General features: G+C 44.7%; 1 protein-coding gene across 1 annotated transcript in view; it reads right to left on the reverse strand.

The window, feature by feature from the left end:
• The window catches only part of NID2 (nidogen 2), a 75,463-nt gene that overhangs the window by 39,393 nt on the left and 19,433 nt on the right, over positions 1-16,637 (reverse strand). Inside the window, exons 5-8 of the mRNA XM_047767331.1 lie at positions 5,852-6,001; positions 5,188-5,433; positions 3,738-3,938; positions 1,964-2,194 (exon numbers count right to left, since the gene is read on the reverse strand). Coding sequence (XP_047623287.1) covers positions 1,964-2,194; positions 3,738-3,938; positions 5,188-5,433; positions 5,852-6,001 — 828 coding nt within the window. The remainder of the gene's footprint in view (positions 1-1,963; positions 2,195-3,737; positions 3,939-5,187; positions 5,434-5,851; positions 6,002-16,637) is intronic.

A 16,637-nucleotide genomic window follows, 5' to 3' on the forward strand; every position in this document is an offset into this window, starting at 1 on the left:
TTTAATGAGATTTTAAATGGGATTTTTTTCCTGCTTTCTCTGATAGCTCATTATTATGTGTAGAACAACAGATATATGTATGTTAATCTTGTATCTTGCAACTTTACTGAATTCATTAGTACTAATAGTTTTTTAATGCAGACTTTAGGGTTTTCTATATGTAGGATCACATCATCTGATAAAAGTGACAGTTTTACTTCTTCCCTTCCTATGTGGACATCTCTTATTCTGTAACCACCTTCATTCTTTTGCATGCGGATATCCATAGCTGTCCCAGAACCACTGTTGAAAAGACTACCCTTTGTCTTCATAGAATTGTTCTGGCACTCTTGTCAAAAATCAATTGACTGTAAATGTGAGTGCTTATTTCTGGATTCTCACTTCTATTCTCATTGACCTGTATGTCTGTCTTTCTTCAAGGACCACACTGTATTGATTACTCTTACTTTTTCAAGTCAGGAATTCTGAGTTCTCCAAGTTTGTTCTTTGTAAATACTGTTTTGGCTATTCTAGGTTGCTTAAATTTTCATACAAATTTTAGGATTAACTTTTCAATTTCTGTTAAAAAAAAAACAGCTAATTAAGATGATGTTGAATCTTTAGATCAGTTTTAGGAAACACTGCCATCTTAACAATATTAAGTCTTCCAATCCATGAACATAAAATATTTTTCCATTGACTCAGGCCTTATATTTTTTCAAAAACATTTATAGGTTTCAATATCGAAGTATTACACTTCTTAAAAATATATCCCTAAACATTTTTTTGAAATACAATTATTCTTTTAATTTCCTTTTCAGATTGCTCATTGCTACTATATAGAAATACAATTAATTTCTGTATATTGATCTTGTATCTGTAATCATACTGAACTTGTTTATTAGTTTTAATAGTTTTTTTCTTTTTTCTTTCTTTCTTTTTTTTTTTTTGTCTTTTGCCTCTTTAGGCCCACACCTGTAGCATATGGAAGTTCCCAGGCCAGGGGTCGAATCAGAGCCACAGCTGCTGGCCTATACTAAAAGCTATAACAATGTGGGGTCTAAGCCATGTCTGCGAACTACACCACAGCTCATGGCAATGTTGGATCCTTAGCCCACTGACCAAAGCCAGGGATCGAAGCCTTATCCTCATGGATACTAGTTGGGTTTGTTAACCACTGAGCCATGACAGGAACTCCTCTAATAGTTTTTAAAAATGAATTCCTTAGTTGTTCGACCAATAAAATCATGTCATAGTACAGTGGAGATAATTTTACTTCTTCCTTTCCAATCTAGATGCCTTTTATTTTATTTTCTTGCCTAATTTCCCTGGCTAGTACTTCTAGTACAGTGTTGAAGAGAAGCAGCAAAAGCAGACATCCTTATCTTATTACTGGTCTTAGAAGGAAAACATACAGTCTTTCCTCATTAACTATGATGTTAATTTGAGTTTTGTCATATATGTGATTCTATTTTCCTCCTGTTGTTCTAGGCACTGGCTCTTTGTCTCATCTTGATCTGATGATATTCTTCTCATCCTTTAAGTCTTAGCTAAACTGTTACTTCTTCAAGGACATCACATCTCTGAACCTCCCAACTAGGCTCATAGCAGCTGTGCTTATCACAATCATAACAAATATCTGTCAGCATCATTCTCTTTCCTACTTGGCCCCACCTTGTTCACAGGTGTATCCCCAACACAGACTGGCCCACATAATTGGGTGTTGCTACAAACCAGACTCATGTACTATGCTTTCTATTCTTGATCTCAGCAGGAACACTTCTAAAAGTTCTATTTCTACCTCTGTCTTCACCTTCAGGACAGGACTCTGCTTTATTCATCCTTTTATCTAGCACCTAACAGAGCCTCGCACTCAGTAACCCTTAGTAACTTATGTGAATCATTCCGAGGCTACTGAAAAGAATGAAGAAAGAAGGTTCGATGTCGTTTTTTGCCCAGCTATAACGAAAAAGGGAATCCATACCTTCCACAGGGCCAATTTGATTGGTCACAGCAAATCTGAGCACTTTTTCTTCATCGGTATACAAGGCAAAGACACGGTCCACATTCAGTTGTTGGGTGGTGGGGATGGCCCAGTGTCTGGGGGCATGCCTGCACGTCTGGTAAGTGATGTTCTGGTGGATGCTGTAGGATCGCGTTTGGTTGATGGCACCAAATGTGAGAGAGTAGGCTCTGGAACTTGTGGAGGTCACAGCTGCAACAGACATTATTCCGTCAAACTGGGAAATTTATAAGCAATCAGTATAGAGATTTTCTTGTGGGGTGAGCTTCTCTGCAGAGTTTTTTATGTAGTTCCTGGAGAGTGTTCCCTTGGGAAGTTCCTGGGTTTATATGGGAAACCTGCAAGGCAATCCCAAGGACCTGAGTGGACGTAAAACCAAAGCACAGAGAGGGAGGAGGCATGGTCACTGCTGTCTACATTTGCAAAGAATAAGTGCTACTATGTGCCAGCTATGCCCAGCTCTCTCAATGCACTGCCTCATTACTCCCCACAACAACCAGTGGAGAGCCTTACAGAGGTTAAGGACTAATTAAGTAGCCTAAAATGCCAGGTTGGTAGAGTAGCAGAGCTGGAACTGGAATTCAAGTCGGCCTGACCCTACCCCCCAAGATTTCCACCAATCTATCCGTCAGTTTACAGAGGTGACACCTTCCTACACTGTGCACTTAAACCTGAAGGTTTCCAGGGAAATGGGGTCGGTCTTTTCTCTTCATCTGAGTGCAGAGTCCGGAGGCCAGGCCAGTTTTCTAGCCATTGCTACCCTGTGCCAGGTGGATGCTGCCCATCCTCTTCTCTAGCCCTCTGGCCTGGCTTCCAGCTCTCACACCATAGGAGAAACAAAGGCACAACTCAAAACAAACCTCTGTGATCCAGGACAGCAATGGGGATTGCGGCAGCATCTCAAAAAGCAGGTGGTTTTTACAGAACACAGTTAACTTTACACATTATCAACCAAGTACAGTGACAGAAAAGGGGTTATTATTTTTATTCTAAAGATGAGAAAAATAGGCCCTGAGGTGGTAAGTGACCTTGTTCCCCACATATTTTAAACACATCCATGATATGAATTCCAATCTTCTTGACTCCAAATCTAGCATTAGTTTTACATATCTGATTTTTCAAGCAGGCTGAAGCAAGGTTACAGAACAAGGATAAATTCTAATAATAAATATTTTTTCCATGGCCCAGAGATCAGGATGGTTAAAAACTCTATATAATTATACCATCCTTCCTCACCCCATAGATAAGATTGTTATAGACATTATTATTTGAAAGTATTGTGTAGGAATATTGCTATTTTTATATACAGCAGCCCATATTTTTCTCATACTAACATAACAAGAATAATAAAACAATATTGGGAGTTCCCATTGTGGCTCAGTGGAAATGAACCTGACTAGGACCCATGAGGACGCAGATTCTATCCGTGGCCTCACTCAGTGGGTTAAGGATCTGGCGCTGCCGTGAGCTGTGGTGTACGTCGCAGACATGGCTTGAATCCTGTGTTGCTGTGGCTGTGGCGCAGGCTGGCAGCATGGCTCCAATTCAACCCCTAGCCTGGGAACTTCCATTTGCCATGAGTGTGGCTCTAGGAAAAGAAAAAAAAAATTGAGCTCATTTTATGTGCCACACACAGTTCTAAGGACATTCCATGTAGTCACTCATATACCCCTCACAGCGATCTTGTGAGATCTGTACCATCCCCATTTTACAGATGTGAACTGACTGCACATACCTGAGCCCGAGTAGTGGTAGAGCTCCTTGTAGGGAGTGATGTGGACCGTGAAGTTTGCTGGGATGTAAGGCACCTGACCTTGAATGTTGGTCTTGATACTCAGATAGTTCTCTGGGTCCAATCCCTCAGCAGTTTGAGTGATTCGAACCCTCTCCCCTCCTGGATGGAAAGTCACTTCCATGTCATGGATAAAGGTAGCACCTGGAGAGGAAAAGATCCAGTATGAGATAAAAGAGGGCTTGCATCTTCCAGCAATAATTACCAGTGCATACTTCTATTTCCCAGTTTCTGCTACTATTGGAGATGGTATCTGCAGAGATCTCATATCCAAGGCTAAGTACTACCAGCTCTTGGTTTCTTCAGTTCCCCAAACTTTCTGTTAAGAGTGTGGTTCCATCCTACCCCACCTCACACTGCTTCTCTTTGGAGAAGCTTGTTTTTTTTTTTGTGAAAATAAACCCTTAGGAACATCCTTGACCTTGCTCTTGCTAAGGCTGCTAGACTTAGCAAAAACAAACCCCAACAAACCCCAGGACACCCATTTACATTTGAATTTCAGATGAATAATAAACATATTTTTTAGTATAAGTATGTCCCATACAATATTGGGGGCATACTTATACTAAATTATTCATTGTTTAGCTGAGATTCAGATGTAACTGGGTAAACTGTATTTTATTTATCTACCTTTGAATCAAGGTTTTATCCAACTTTGATTAAAAGCAAGATCCTACAAATAGCTATTGAGCTCCACAGCTGGAAGTGGGCAAAGAACTTTTCTCTCACACTCTATATGCAATAAAAATGAATCCATTAGGACACAAGACATGGTGAGATGAGAAGGCAGCAAGTACCCCCTACACCCTTGCCATCAAAGGTGGTCCTTAAACTAGCACTATCAACTCCTGGAAGCTTGCTAGGAAAACAGGATCACAGATACCCCTACCACACCTCCCCTCCAGGGCCACTAAATCAGAACCTGAACTTCCCAAAGACCCAGGTGATGTGCATGTGAGTTAAAGTCTGAGAGGCACTGTCTACACTATTATAGATCAGAGTCCCTCGGGGGAGAAGAGCAAAGGCCCGGCTCCCCCATGAAGTAATCATCTCCAGGTGCCCTGGAATTACTACCTACACCCCCATTTGACAGACCTGCACATTGCAACACAATTATAGGAAGTCTGACAAGTAAGCTTCAACAAATTGGGTTAAGAGGGAACGAAAGCTCCAAATGGAATCATCCTATTTCTTGGAAACAACTTGGAACACATTTAGAAGGAATCACTGAATTTAAAAACAGTCCTGCAAGGTCCAACCATCCCCAGCTACCTCGGGACAGAAAACTATACCCCTGGGGCTTTGGAACATTGGACAAGCGAGTCCTCCTTCACTGACTGAAAACCCAAGGTGCCAGGCCACCAAAGCAGTGGTGACCAGTGGCTCTCCTCACCTGTGAGGCTGAAGCCATTCTCCCAGCCTGGTTTTTCCAAAGCAAAGAGCCAGCCGAACAGGCCTCCGATTGGCATGAGTGGGAGAAGGGCCTGGGCAGCAGGCTGCGGGATGTGGCTGATGGCTGTATAGGCTCTGCCGTCATTGCCCACGACATAAGCATGCAGGTCCACGTCAGTGAAGTGCACAGGCGTGTGGCCCACAAGGAGGTGCCCACTCACTTTCCCATTGACTCGATGAGGTGCTCCTGAGAGACAGCAAACCCAGTCAAACTTGAACATCATCCTGGCACACAAATGAAACAGTCTCCCCGACAACTCTCCAGACTCCATCTTTAGCCCTTTCCGCAGCTCCCTAACCAACCCACTACCTAAGTCCCAAACAGACCTGCCTTCGATCTCTTTTCCCCCATCCTCCCTCTCTCCTGGCCACTTGGACTCTAAGTGAGCCAAAAAGGAGGAAACATTTCTGGTTAGTCCTCGCATTGGGAAATCAGCTCAAGTATGTTCATTCCTCACACATTTATTGAGCACCTGCAAGTTGCTTGGATTCAAGGGACTGAGACACAAGGTCCTTAAGCAGAGCTCACAGCAGCAGCTGGAAACAGCATGAGGCTGTAACAGATACAGAGCAGCCCCCACCCGAATCCAGCCAGCACCCCTCACCTTCAGGCAGACAATGCTTGCCGTTCCCATAAAACCTGGACTGGCAGTGACAGCAGAAGCCAGTGGCATAGTCGGTGCAGAAGGCATGCCGAGAGCAGCGCTCATGGTTGTGTTCACAGGTCTCCCTGTTGGCAGCATTGTACGTGAAGACTGGAAAGTAAAACAAACTTTCATGAAAAGGACTAAGTGATTCTAGCATCGTGGCTGCCAAGCTTCCTCACGGACACAGCATCTGCTCCATAAAATCCATTTAGATTGTAATAAACAAATGGGGTTTTGATGTTTAAGAGACATGAATAACATTCAACTCAGGGGAATTAACTTGCTTTGTCTTCTGGCAAGAAGGACTGTTGACTCCTCGCAGCTGGTCTCACTGCAGAGCTGGGAGCTAGGGTGAGGCTGTGCCCCTCGGTGCAGTGACAGCAAAGCCCACCCATAAGTACGTGCAAGGCTGAACTGTACAAAACTGCCACATTCTGGGTTAAATGCAGCCAAAGGTCAGCACTTTCACTCAGTTCAAACTAACAGTAACGAGCTCCTGAGAAAAAGGACAAAAAGAGAATCTAAAAAAATAAGGTCTAACTGTTCTTCTCTTTCTTTGGGTAACTGTGACCTTGAAAAGAACAACCTACAGCTTGTCTCATTACTTGGGAAAAAATTTTCCCAAGTAAAAATGAACACACATACACACATCCCCTAAGAAAGTCTACAAGGAGGGAGGCGGAGAAGGAGGAGAAGGAAACAGGGAACCCAGCCCTGAAATGCTCTGTGCCTTTGCAGGCTGTCTTTTGGTAGCTGTGGCCTGAGCTGGGTGTCTGGGCAGCAATGGAGAGCTTGGCCACAGTCACCACAATAGGCTCAATGCTGCAGGAGCACGTCCATGTCCCATCTTTATTCTGTTCATTTAAAAAAGAAATGGGTAGTTTCCATTGTGACTCAGTGGGTTCAGAGCCCAACTAGTATCTATGAGGATGTGGGTTCAATCCCTGGCCTCACTCAGTGGGTTAAGAATCCAGCATTGCCTGGGAACCTTCATATGCCACAGGTGCAGCCCTAAAAAGACAAAAGACCAAAAAAAAAAAAAAAAAAGGCTCATTTGTGCTAACAAGAAGCAAGAGAGCACATGCCATTGTCTCTAAAGGGAATGAGCAAGAATTGGAAATGCCTTGCGATGCAGTGGGTTAAGGATCTGGTGTTGTTACTGCAGCGGCTCAGGTTACTGCTGTGGCATGGGTTTGATCCATGGCCCGGGGCCTTCCACATGCCATGGACATCCCCACCCCCCAGAAAAAGAAATGGCCAAGGAGGTCATTGGCTGGGGGGTCCTGAGAGAAGGAGGCTTTCTCCTGGACACCAGGTACCATGCTAATCCCAAACATAGCCACCAGGAGGCAAAGCGGCTATGCACACCTCTGCCTCCTGTCCCTGCAGCAGGAGTTGGGTGGAGACTCCAGGAGCATGCTGACAAGTGCAGAGGGCACAAAACTCCAATCTGTGCCTTTGCAGGCTGTCTTCTGGTGGCTGTGGTTACTTGCCTCTGATGCTACCAGGAGGTGCTGGCTCCCAAGGAAGACCAGTTACCTGCTCTTAGGAAAAACTGGGTGGCAGCTGTGTTCCATATCTAGGTCTGAAAAGGAAGAAGAGGCAGGGAGAGGAAGAAATGGAAAGATCAATGCTCACCCAGTATTTCCCAGGGACAACAGAAAACAAACCGAGGGGAAGATGTAGCACCTATACAAATGGAGCCAGCAGAAAGACTGCGATCAGCGAGTGAGCATACAACAGTGTGAACACTGAAGTGGTGCTTAGTACAAGCCAGAGACTATTCCACACACTTTATTACCTCTTTTAATGTGCACAAGAGGGGGGACTACTTTTATCCATGTTTTACAGATAAACAAGATAAGGCACAGATTAAAGGAACCCTTTTGAAGTCACACAGGAAGTAGGCGGTGGAGTAGGGATTTGAATCTAACTGGCTTCAAACTCAACAGCTACACTTGATACCCTCTGGTGAAGCCCAAGGGCATTTATCCTGAGCTCCAGGCAAAGGGTCTGCTCAGGGACTGGGGTTAGTTAATACAGACTTTGGCAAGTAAGGTTTGAGTCCTACTTTATAAATCAGGTTTAAGGGAAGAAGAGAGCAGAGATTATCCAGAAGGCTGTCAGAGCTGACAGAAGAAGATGGCAGAAGAATTGAGGGCAGAAACAGTAGCATTAAGTTTTGGACAGGACTTGACTGCTGCTTACAGATTCTTGAGAAAGGAGCAAGCTGAGGGCTGGCAGGACAGATGGTCTTGACTCAAATGGAATATCTGACTGGGAACAGAGTGAGAATGAAGTTGGTGACTCAAGAATTGGTATGGGGCCTTGATGACACAGCTGAGAAATTCCATTTTGATAAAAATAGAAAATTAGGCAGCACCCTGAACATTTCTTAAAGCAGAAAAGTGACATAAAATTCAAGGCAGAAAAAACAAATGCATAATGATCAAAAAGATTAAAAGACATTGCTGTGAGAGAAGCTATATATCATTGTCTACTGCTGTTTTAAGAAAGGAGGGTTCCTGTCATGGCTCAGCAGTAATGAACCGACTAGTATCCATGAGGACTCGGATTCAATCCCTGGCCTTGCTCAGTGGGTTAAGGATCCAGCATTGCTGTGAGCTGTGGTATAGGTCACAGACACAGCTTAGACTCCATGTTGCTGTGGTGTAGGCCAGAAGGTACAGCTCCATTTCAACCTCTAGCCTGGAAACTTCCATACGTCACACCTGCAGCTCTAAAAAGACAAAAACAAATAAACAAATTTTACAGAACTAGAACAAACAATCCACAAATTTATACGGAACCATAAAAGATCCAGAATTGCCAAAGCAATCCTGAGGAACAAAAAACAAGCAGGAGGCAGAACCCTCCCAGACTTCAGACAATATTGCAAAGCTATAGTAATCAAGACAGTGTGGCACTGGCACAAAAACAGTTACACAGACCAATGGAGTAGAATAGAGAACCCAGAAATAAACCCAGACACCTACGGTCAATTAATCTTCAACAAAGGAGACAAGAATATAAAATGGGAAAAAGACAGTCTCTTCAGCAAATGCTAGGAAACCTGGACAGCTGCATGTAAATCAATGAAACTAGAACACACCATCACACCATGCACAAAAATAAACTCGAAATGGCTTAAAGACTTAAACATAAGACAAGACACCATCAAACTCCTGGAAGAAAACATGGGCAAAACATTCTCTGGCATCTACCATATAAATGTTTTCTTAGGTCAATCTCCCAAAGCAATAGAAATAAAAACAAAAATAAACCAATGAGGCCTAATCAAATTGACAAGCTTTTGCACAGCAAAGGAAACCAAAAAGAAAATGAAAAGACTGTTGCAAGACATGTTTCCTTGAAAACTCCATCTTGTCCTTCTTTACTTTATCCCATCTTCTTGACTTACTTTATCCCATCTTCCTGCTTTGAAAAACAGTCACAGTGCTGGTAAATGACTTAAGTTTAAGAACAAAGACCTAAAGGCATAAGTGACTTAAGCTTAAGAACTGTTATGTGCCTAGAGGTCAGAGTAAGAGCTTAACCCTTTACCACCTAAGTGGCTTTCTAAATAGTAAAAGAACTTATATATAGTAAACAAACCCTGTATCATCCACCCATAGCCACTCCTCACTTGATCTCACAATAAAAGCAGTGTGGTTTCTTGAGGCAGGGCGCTCTTGGTCCCTGAGACCTTGAGTTCCCTGGCTCCCACCTTTACTTAAGATAAATGTCTCTGTGTCTTGTTTTGTGTTAACTATTTTTCCTTAAGTTCCACAGCACCCGTTCTTCAGCCCCATCCTGCTGAGCTGGCCCCGGCAAAAGACAACCTACAGAATGGGAGAAAATAGTTTCAAATGATGCAATCAACAAGGGTTTAATCTCCAAAATATACAAACAACTCATAGAACTCAACAGCAAAAACACCAACAACCCAATTGAAAAATGGGCAGAACACCTGCATAGACATTTCTCCAAAGAAGACATACAGGAGTTCCCGTCGTGGCACAGTGGTTAACAAATCCGACTAGGAACCATGAGGTTGCGGGTTTGGTCCCTGCCCTTGCTCAATGGGTTAACGATCCGGCGTTGCCATGAGCTGTGGTGTAGGTCGCAGACGCGGCTCGGATCCCGCGTTGCTGTGGCTCTGGCATAGGCTGGTGGCTACAGCTCCAATTCAACCCCTAGCCTGGGAACCTCCATATGCCGCGGGAGCGGCCCAAGAAATAGCAACGACAACAACAACAACAACAAAAAAGACAAAAAAGACAAAAAAAAATAAAAAAGAAGACATACAGATACTAACAGAAACATGAAAAAATGTTCAACATCACTAATTACTAGAGAAATGCAAATAAAAACTACAATGAGGTACCACCTCACACCTGTCAGAATGGCCATCATTTATAAGTCAACAAATAACAAGTGCCGAACAGGGTATGGAGAAAAGGGTACCCTCCTTCATTGCTGGTGGTACAACCACTATGGAAAACAGTATGAGGTACCTCAGAAAACCAAGTACAGAACTACCACATGATCCGGCAGTCCCACTGTGGGCATCTATCTGGACAAAACTTTCACTGAAAAAGATATATGCACCCCCGTTTTTCATCACAGCACTATTCGCAATACCTAAGACATGGAAACAACCTAAATTTCCATCAAAGGATGAATGGATTAAGAAGATGTGGTATATATACACAATGGAATACTACTCAGCCATAAAAATAACGGAATACCATTTGCAGCAACATGGATGGAACTAGAGACTCTCATACTAAGTGAAGTAAGTAAGAAAGAAAGACAAATACCATATGATGTCACCTATATCTGGAATCTAATATATGGCACAAATGAACCTATCTACAGAAAAGAAACAAACTCATGGACTTGGAGAACAGACTTGTGGTTACCAAGAGGGAGGGAGAGGGCATGGGGAGAATTGGGAGTTTGGGGTTAGTAGATGCAAACTGTAGTATCTGGAGTGGATAAGCAATGAGATTCTGCTGTGTATAGCACAGGAAACTATATCTAATCACTTGGGATGGAACATAACAGAGGATAATGTGAGAAAAAGAATATAATATGTATAACGGGGTCACTTTACTGTACAGCAGAAATTGACAGAACATTGTAAATCAACTCTAATAAAAATTAACAAAAAAAAAAAGAAAGAAGGGAGGGCACAGTGGAGGAGAGGGGGAACTGGTCTGAATAAATAGAAAGGAATGTAACTTGTCAAAGTCTTGGGTTTCTCCAGCTCAGAAAGTCACAACTGTTAGGAGGCAGCTCCTGGAGAGCCGGGCACACTTGTGAGTGTGCTCATGGCATCGTCTACCACCAGGGCTCTCCCTCCAGAACACCAGGGAATGGGGTGCCACAGAGGGTCCCAAGTCCTGAGATTCAACAGCAGCCTGGCTCAGGTGGCTCTGCAGGAACCAGGAAATGCACTACGTCTCCAAAATCAGGGTGACACTACCCTCAAGCCTCATTGCTAGAAATTACGTTGTTTCTTAACTTGCTTCTGAGCACCACACTAAAAAGGCAATCCGATGCAGGACTAAAGGGTAGTTCATTTTCATTTTTAGGATTTCAGCAGAAGTCAAACACTGACGCTGTTTTGCCCCCATTGTTTTGTGAAGACTTATTCTTCTGCTCTGTTCCTCTTCTAAGAATGGAGTATGAAATGGAGTGATGGACTGGAGGAGGATACAGATATGGAGAACTGGGTTAACTTCACTAAAATACTAGGTGGAGCCACAGCTCTTATATGGGTAGAAAAAGAAGCTTAACACTGGAGCCAACAACTTACAAATGCAACTGTGCCAAAGTTTATCAGCTGATGGGCATGCAGACTACATATTTCTAATAAAAAAAGCAATGGCTAAAGCCCCATGAAAGGCTATACAAGACAAACTATAATTATGATGGGTTAAATCAGTTACTGGTAAGCTGGCTTGGGGATCTTTTTAAACAGTGTGTGTGTGTTAAGTTGCTTGCTCAGAATGGAACTTACTGAACCAAGAACACAAGCTCAGCCTTCCAGCCCATGCCAACCATACTGGGGGAAGATGAGTTTGCCCTTAGGCAGGGGGCACTGGGCTCCCTTTTCCATGCCTGTGCTCACACACAGATGCACACATACAACACTTACAATATCAGCTTAGGTGAAAGGTAAATGCTTCTTGCACCTTTCTTCCATTCTTCAGCAATTCAAACAGATATTTATTGAGCACTCCCTACAGGCCTAGTCCTAGACTAGGAATTAGGGATGTAGCAGGGGACAAAAGCGACAGTAATTCCTGTCCTGAAGTTTACATTCCCCTCCAAGGCCACAGGCAACAGACAGGTAAATTCTTCAGTACGGTGGACAATGTCAAGAACTGCGCAGAAATTTAAATCAGGGAGGGACATGAGGGTTGGAGGAGGAAGGTGATTTTGTTCTTTTAAATGACACAGTCAGGGAGGGCCTGGGGAGAAGATGAGCTTTGGGTAGAGGCCTGGAGGAGGGGGATGAATGGGGCAGGGATCCGGTGTCAGGCGGTCAGTGCACAAGGGAGGAACAGGGGCAGCCAGAGGAGAGAAGGAGGAGATGTAGCCCTGGCCACTTGTGGGGCTTTGTCATTAAGGGAAGGATTTGGGTTGTGGTCTGAGTGAGGTGGGAAGCTGCTGGAGGGCTCAGAGCAGAAGAATGACATGATCTGACTTTTGAAACCTCAGGAATGAGCCCGCGCCTTGGTAGCAGGAGGTTCTGGTGGAGAGGATGAAAAGGGACTGGATCTGGAGTACTTTGAAGGGGAGCTGCCAGGGTTTGCTGATGGACTGAATGGAGGGAGAGGAGAGGAAGAATTGGTGAGGGGAAAAAGAAAGAGAGGAGGGTAGGGAGGAGGGGGGAGAAAGAGAGGAGTCCACAGGGATGCTCATTTCTTGGCGTGGGAACCAGCAGGGTGGAGCTGCCGTTTCCTGAGCAGGTTTGTGGGAGATCAATTCTAGCAACACCTTCAAGGCATCAGGGAAGCTCCACCCTGGCTCTGGCAGGACTTATACCCTCAGCATGGCACTGCCCAACCATTCAGGGGAAGGCTGGATTTCTCCCCATGGATTCCACTGCATCAGAATACCTGGGCTGCCTGTTAAACATGCAAATACTCAGAGCACGGCTCAGACCTACCAGTTTTAATTCCCGATGGGCAGAACCCATGAGTCTGTGCCTTAGCCATTCCTGGAGTGACTCTTAAGCCCTCTGATGAAGATGTCCAGGATATTTATAAACCTCTCATTTCTGAGCTAGAGGATGCTCATTAACGGGTTAATGAATATCATCTGACCAATTAGCAGTTCCTGGGGTGGGTGGGATTTCAGGAAATGCTCCTGCATTTATTCCTAACCCAGCTGAGCCACAGAATTCCATGCCCGTGGCCCACTCAGGCCCAATCCCCAAGCATGGCAGGTGAAGGTCTTTTAGTGGAAGGATCCAGGAGCCCAGGAGCCAGTTCCCTTCCTTGAGGAAGGGGGAGAACAGGACCTAGAAATGTGATCCCACATGCAGTTATCTAATCAGGCAAGAAAAACCAAACTTTTGGCCAGTGAGACATGTCAAAGTTCTATGGGAGTTGCAGGTAGATTCAAAGATACAGAACTCCTTGAACGTGGGGAATCAGTGTCTGGATCTGGCTGGATGAGACGTGCAGTGAGTCTACCCAAAAGCAAAGTGGCACTTTTTCCGCAGTCCCCTCTGTGCCTCTTTACCTCACAGTTTTGAAGGTGTTTTCACATGTCTTCCTGTTCTGTAAGTAAATAGTATCTGTAATTCACAGACGATACGGCCGAGGCCACAAAGGTTGCATGACCTTCTGGCTCTAAATCCCAGGCTCCTTCCATTACACCAGCAATACTTAAGACTCACCAAGGGACCTGGTTTTATTTATTTTGTTGTTGTTGTGTTTTTTTTTGTTTTGTTTTGTTTTTTAGGGCCACACCTGAGGCATGTGGAGGTTCCCAGGCTAGGGACTGAATCAGAGCTGCGGCCACCAGCCTGCACCACAGCCACAGCTGTGCTGGATCTGAACCTCATCTGCGACCTACACTACAGCTCACTGGATCCTTAACCTACTGAGCAAGGCCGGGGATCGAACCTGCATCCTCATGGATATTAGTTGTTACTAATATCTGAGCCGCAATGGGAACTCCCAGGGCACCTGGTTTTAAAGGGCAGATTCTGGGTCAGAAGGTGGAGGAGGGGTGTGGAAATTAGCATTTTGGAACCAGGGCCATGGGAAAAAGCCACACATAGACTAGAGCCACTTTGAGAAATACCGTTTTCACTCCACAGATTCCTCTCTTCTGCATTTCACCCACCGGGGCAAGCTGTCTTCCAGACCCTCTGGGGACCCACACTCTGCCCGGCTCTTGCTGTCACAGAGAGTCAAAACCACAGAGAGAAGTCGGCTGGCAACTCAGGCCCAGCAGGAGGGTGGAGATCACAGCCCAGCTGGAATGAAGCTCAGTCTGCAAAGGCTTCATTAACTGAGGTGAGACCATTGCTAGAGGAATCTTCGCGTGAGGATTTTAAAGTCTCACTTCTTTTTTCCATGTAATGCTTCTTCCCTCTTCTCCTAGCCTTAACAGAAAGAAAAATGAGGTGGGGCTGCATGAGGGCAAAGAAGCAAAGGCGCTGCCAGAGTGCTTGAGATCTGCCCTAATTGGGAGTTTTTCACATGAGGGGAAAACTCCTTCTTTGCACTTGTTCTGATCCAGCCTTCAATCTTCATTTCTCCAGTAACGCTTAAGCACTTGTCTTCAGCTCTGGCCAAGCCCCACAGAAGGCCAAGTCCAGCAGGTTCCATGGCGCAGACTGGGTTCATCTTGCAAACGCAAATAGGGACGGAGGGCTTCCGCGTGGGGCCAGCCCTGGATTGACTTTTAACAGCTTTTCCTGCTACCTCAAGAAAAAGGACCTACATTTTCACTGCAGGACAGATGCTTCTAAGTTTCCACACTTTGCAGAATGACAGTCGAGTAAGAAAAACCACATCCAGCTTTACAATGAAAAACAGTGCTCTGCTTTTCCCTCCAGTTTTCATGTTTTTGATGTCAGTGGTAAAACAGTGATGCTGGCTGAGTAAACAGTTATTAGGACCTTGTTTTATTGCGGGGGCGGGGGAGGGGTGGCAGGGTTACATCCAACATCATGACACTAGCAGGCTCTCCTATGCATCTGTCTTCACAGGTATGGGGAGGTCCTCCTGTTCACAGTCCCTCAGTAACCTGGGGGTGCATCTGGGAGAGGGGATTTTGTGCCTGGAAAGCTGAGTTTGGCAGCAGAGCCTGCTCGAATGCATCCCAGGGTATAAGCTGCTTGAACAACACATTCCTGAGGCCTTTCCCAAGGCTGGAAATAGAGCTGGACCAGAAAGTAGAATCAACAGGATCCCACAATGGAGTAAGAACACTTGATGTTTCTGAAAGCCGGGAATCCCTCCCTATTTCTAATTCATCACGCAGACTGAGGTTGAATTAAGTGCCTCATTGCACCACCTGGGCAGGATTGAGACCGGCTATGACCCTATGAATAAAGCTTATCCCTGCTACCCACAATACCAGTGGTCCCTGTTCCTAAAGAGCTGGAACCTTGCCAGCAACTGCCTCTCATGCCACCTCCCTCCAACAACTCACTCACATACTCTCTTTCCATTTCTGCCACTGCATTCACTCTTTTGTCCAGAATATGCTTTATTTTCTCTAAACTCAGACCCCGACCCTGAGGCCTGGCTCGATCCCTCCTCCTCCAGGAAGACTTCCAGGACAGCACCACACTCAGATATGCTCTGCACTGTGTTACCTGACAGCCTGCTCTAATCTTCCATGGCTTCGCTGCAGTCCTGGTCTGCCTCTGACACAGACAAGTCTTTCATTTCCAGGCTCTGTACTGTGGGAAGAATAATAGTATCTATCCCACAGGGCAATTCTGAGGATTAACTGTGCTCAGACAATCTAAACAAAGTTCCCATCCAGGGTCCAAGTGGACCTTCGATAAATAACCACTGAAAACTTCCACCAGTGCCCTGGTCAGGGAAGGATACATGGCAGATGCTCAGGTAATTTCTTGGTTTGACAATAAGCTTCTGGAGCTGCTTCGAGAAACAAGACCCCTGAGACAGAGAAAGCCTGTGCATCCAATTTAACCTCTGGTTCTGTGGTCTAGGAAAACAGAACAAAGCAAACAATATGCTTGAGGCCAGAACTAGAATGTAATTGGGTCATTCTTGCCTGGTGTGGACATGATCTAAAAAGAATCTAGATTTCTCAACAAAAAAAGTCTTTTAAAAAAGAGTCCCTAAGGGGAGGAAAAATTAAAAAGACAAGGGATAGATATTTCGGGGAGGATTAAATCAATTTTTTAGTGACTACTATGAAGTTCAAAGGGGAAACTAAACTTTACTAGGCATGGTGATTTTATGCCCAATTTTAATTCTGGAAATTCTTTAATGAGGTCTGCTCTATCCCCATCTTATTGCTGAGGAAAATGAGAGTGAAGGAAGAGCAAATGTCTTATCCCAAACCACACACCAGAGCTGGGAATCAAGCTCTAGTCCACCGAACAGCAAAATCCCCCCTCCTCCGCTCCATCACTAGAAAGCGCAGGGCAGGATGGCTTCAAGGCAGTTAGCAGGTTCACCAGGTTTCCCGGAGGGAGGTCACTTTTGTCTGATGGACCTCTGGGAAGCCAACG

The sequence above is a fragment of the Phacochoerus africanus genome, chromosome 2 (assembly GCF_016906955.1).
Source record: "Phacochoerus africanus isolate WHEZ1 chromosome 2, ROS_Pafr_v1, whole genome shotgun sequence".
Classification (NCBI taxonomy): domain Eukaryota; kingdom Metazoa; phylum Chordata; class Mammalia; order Artiodactyla; family Suidae; genus Phacochoerus; species Phacochoerus africanus.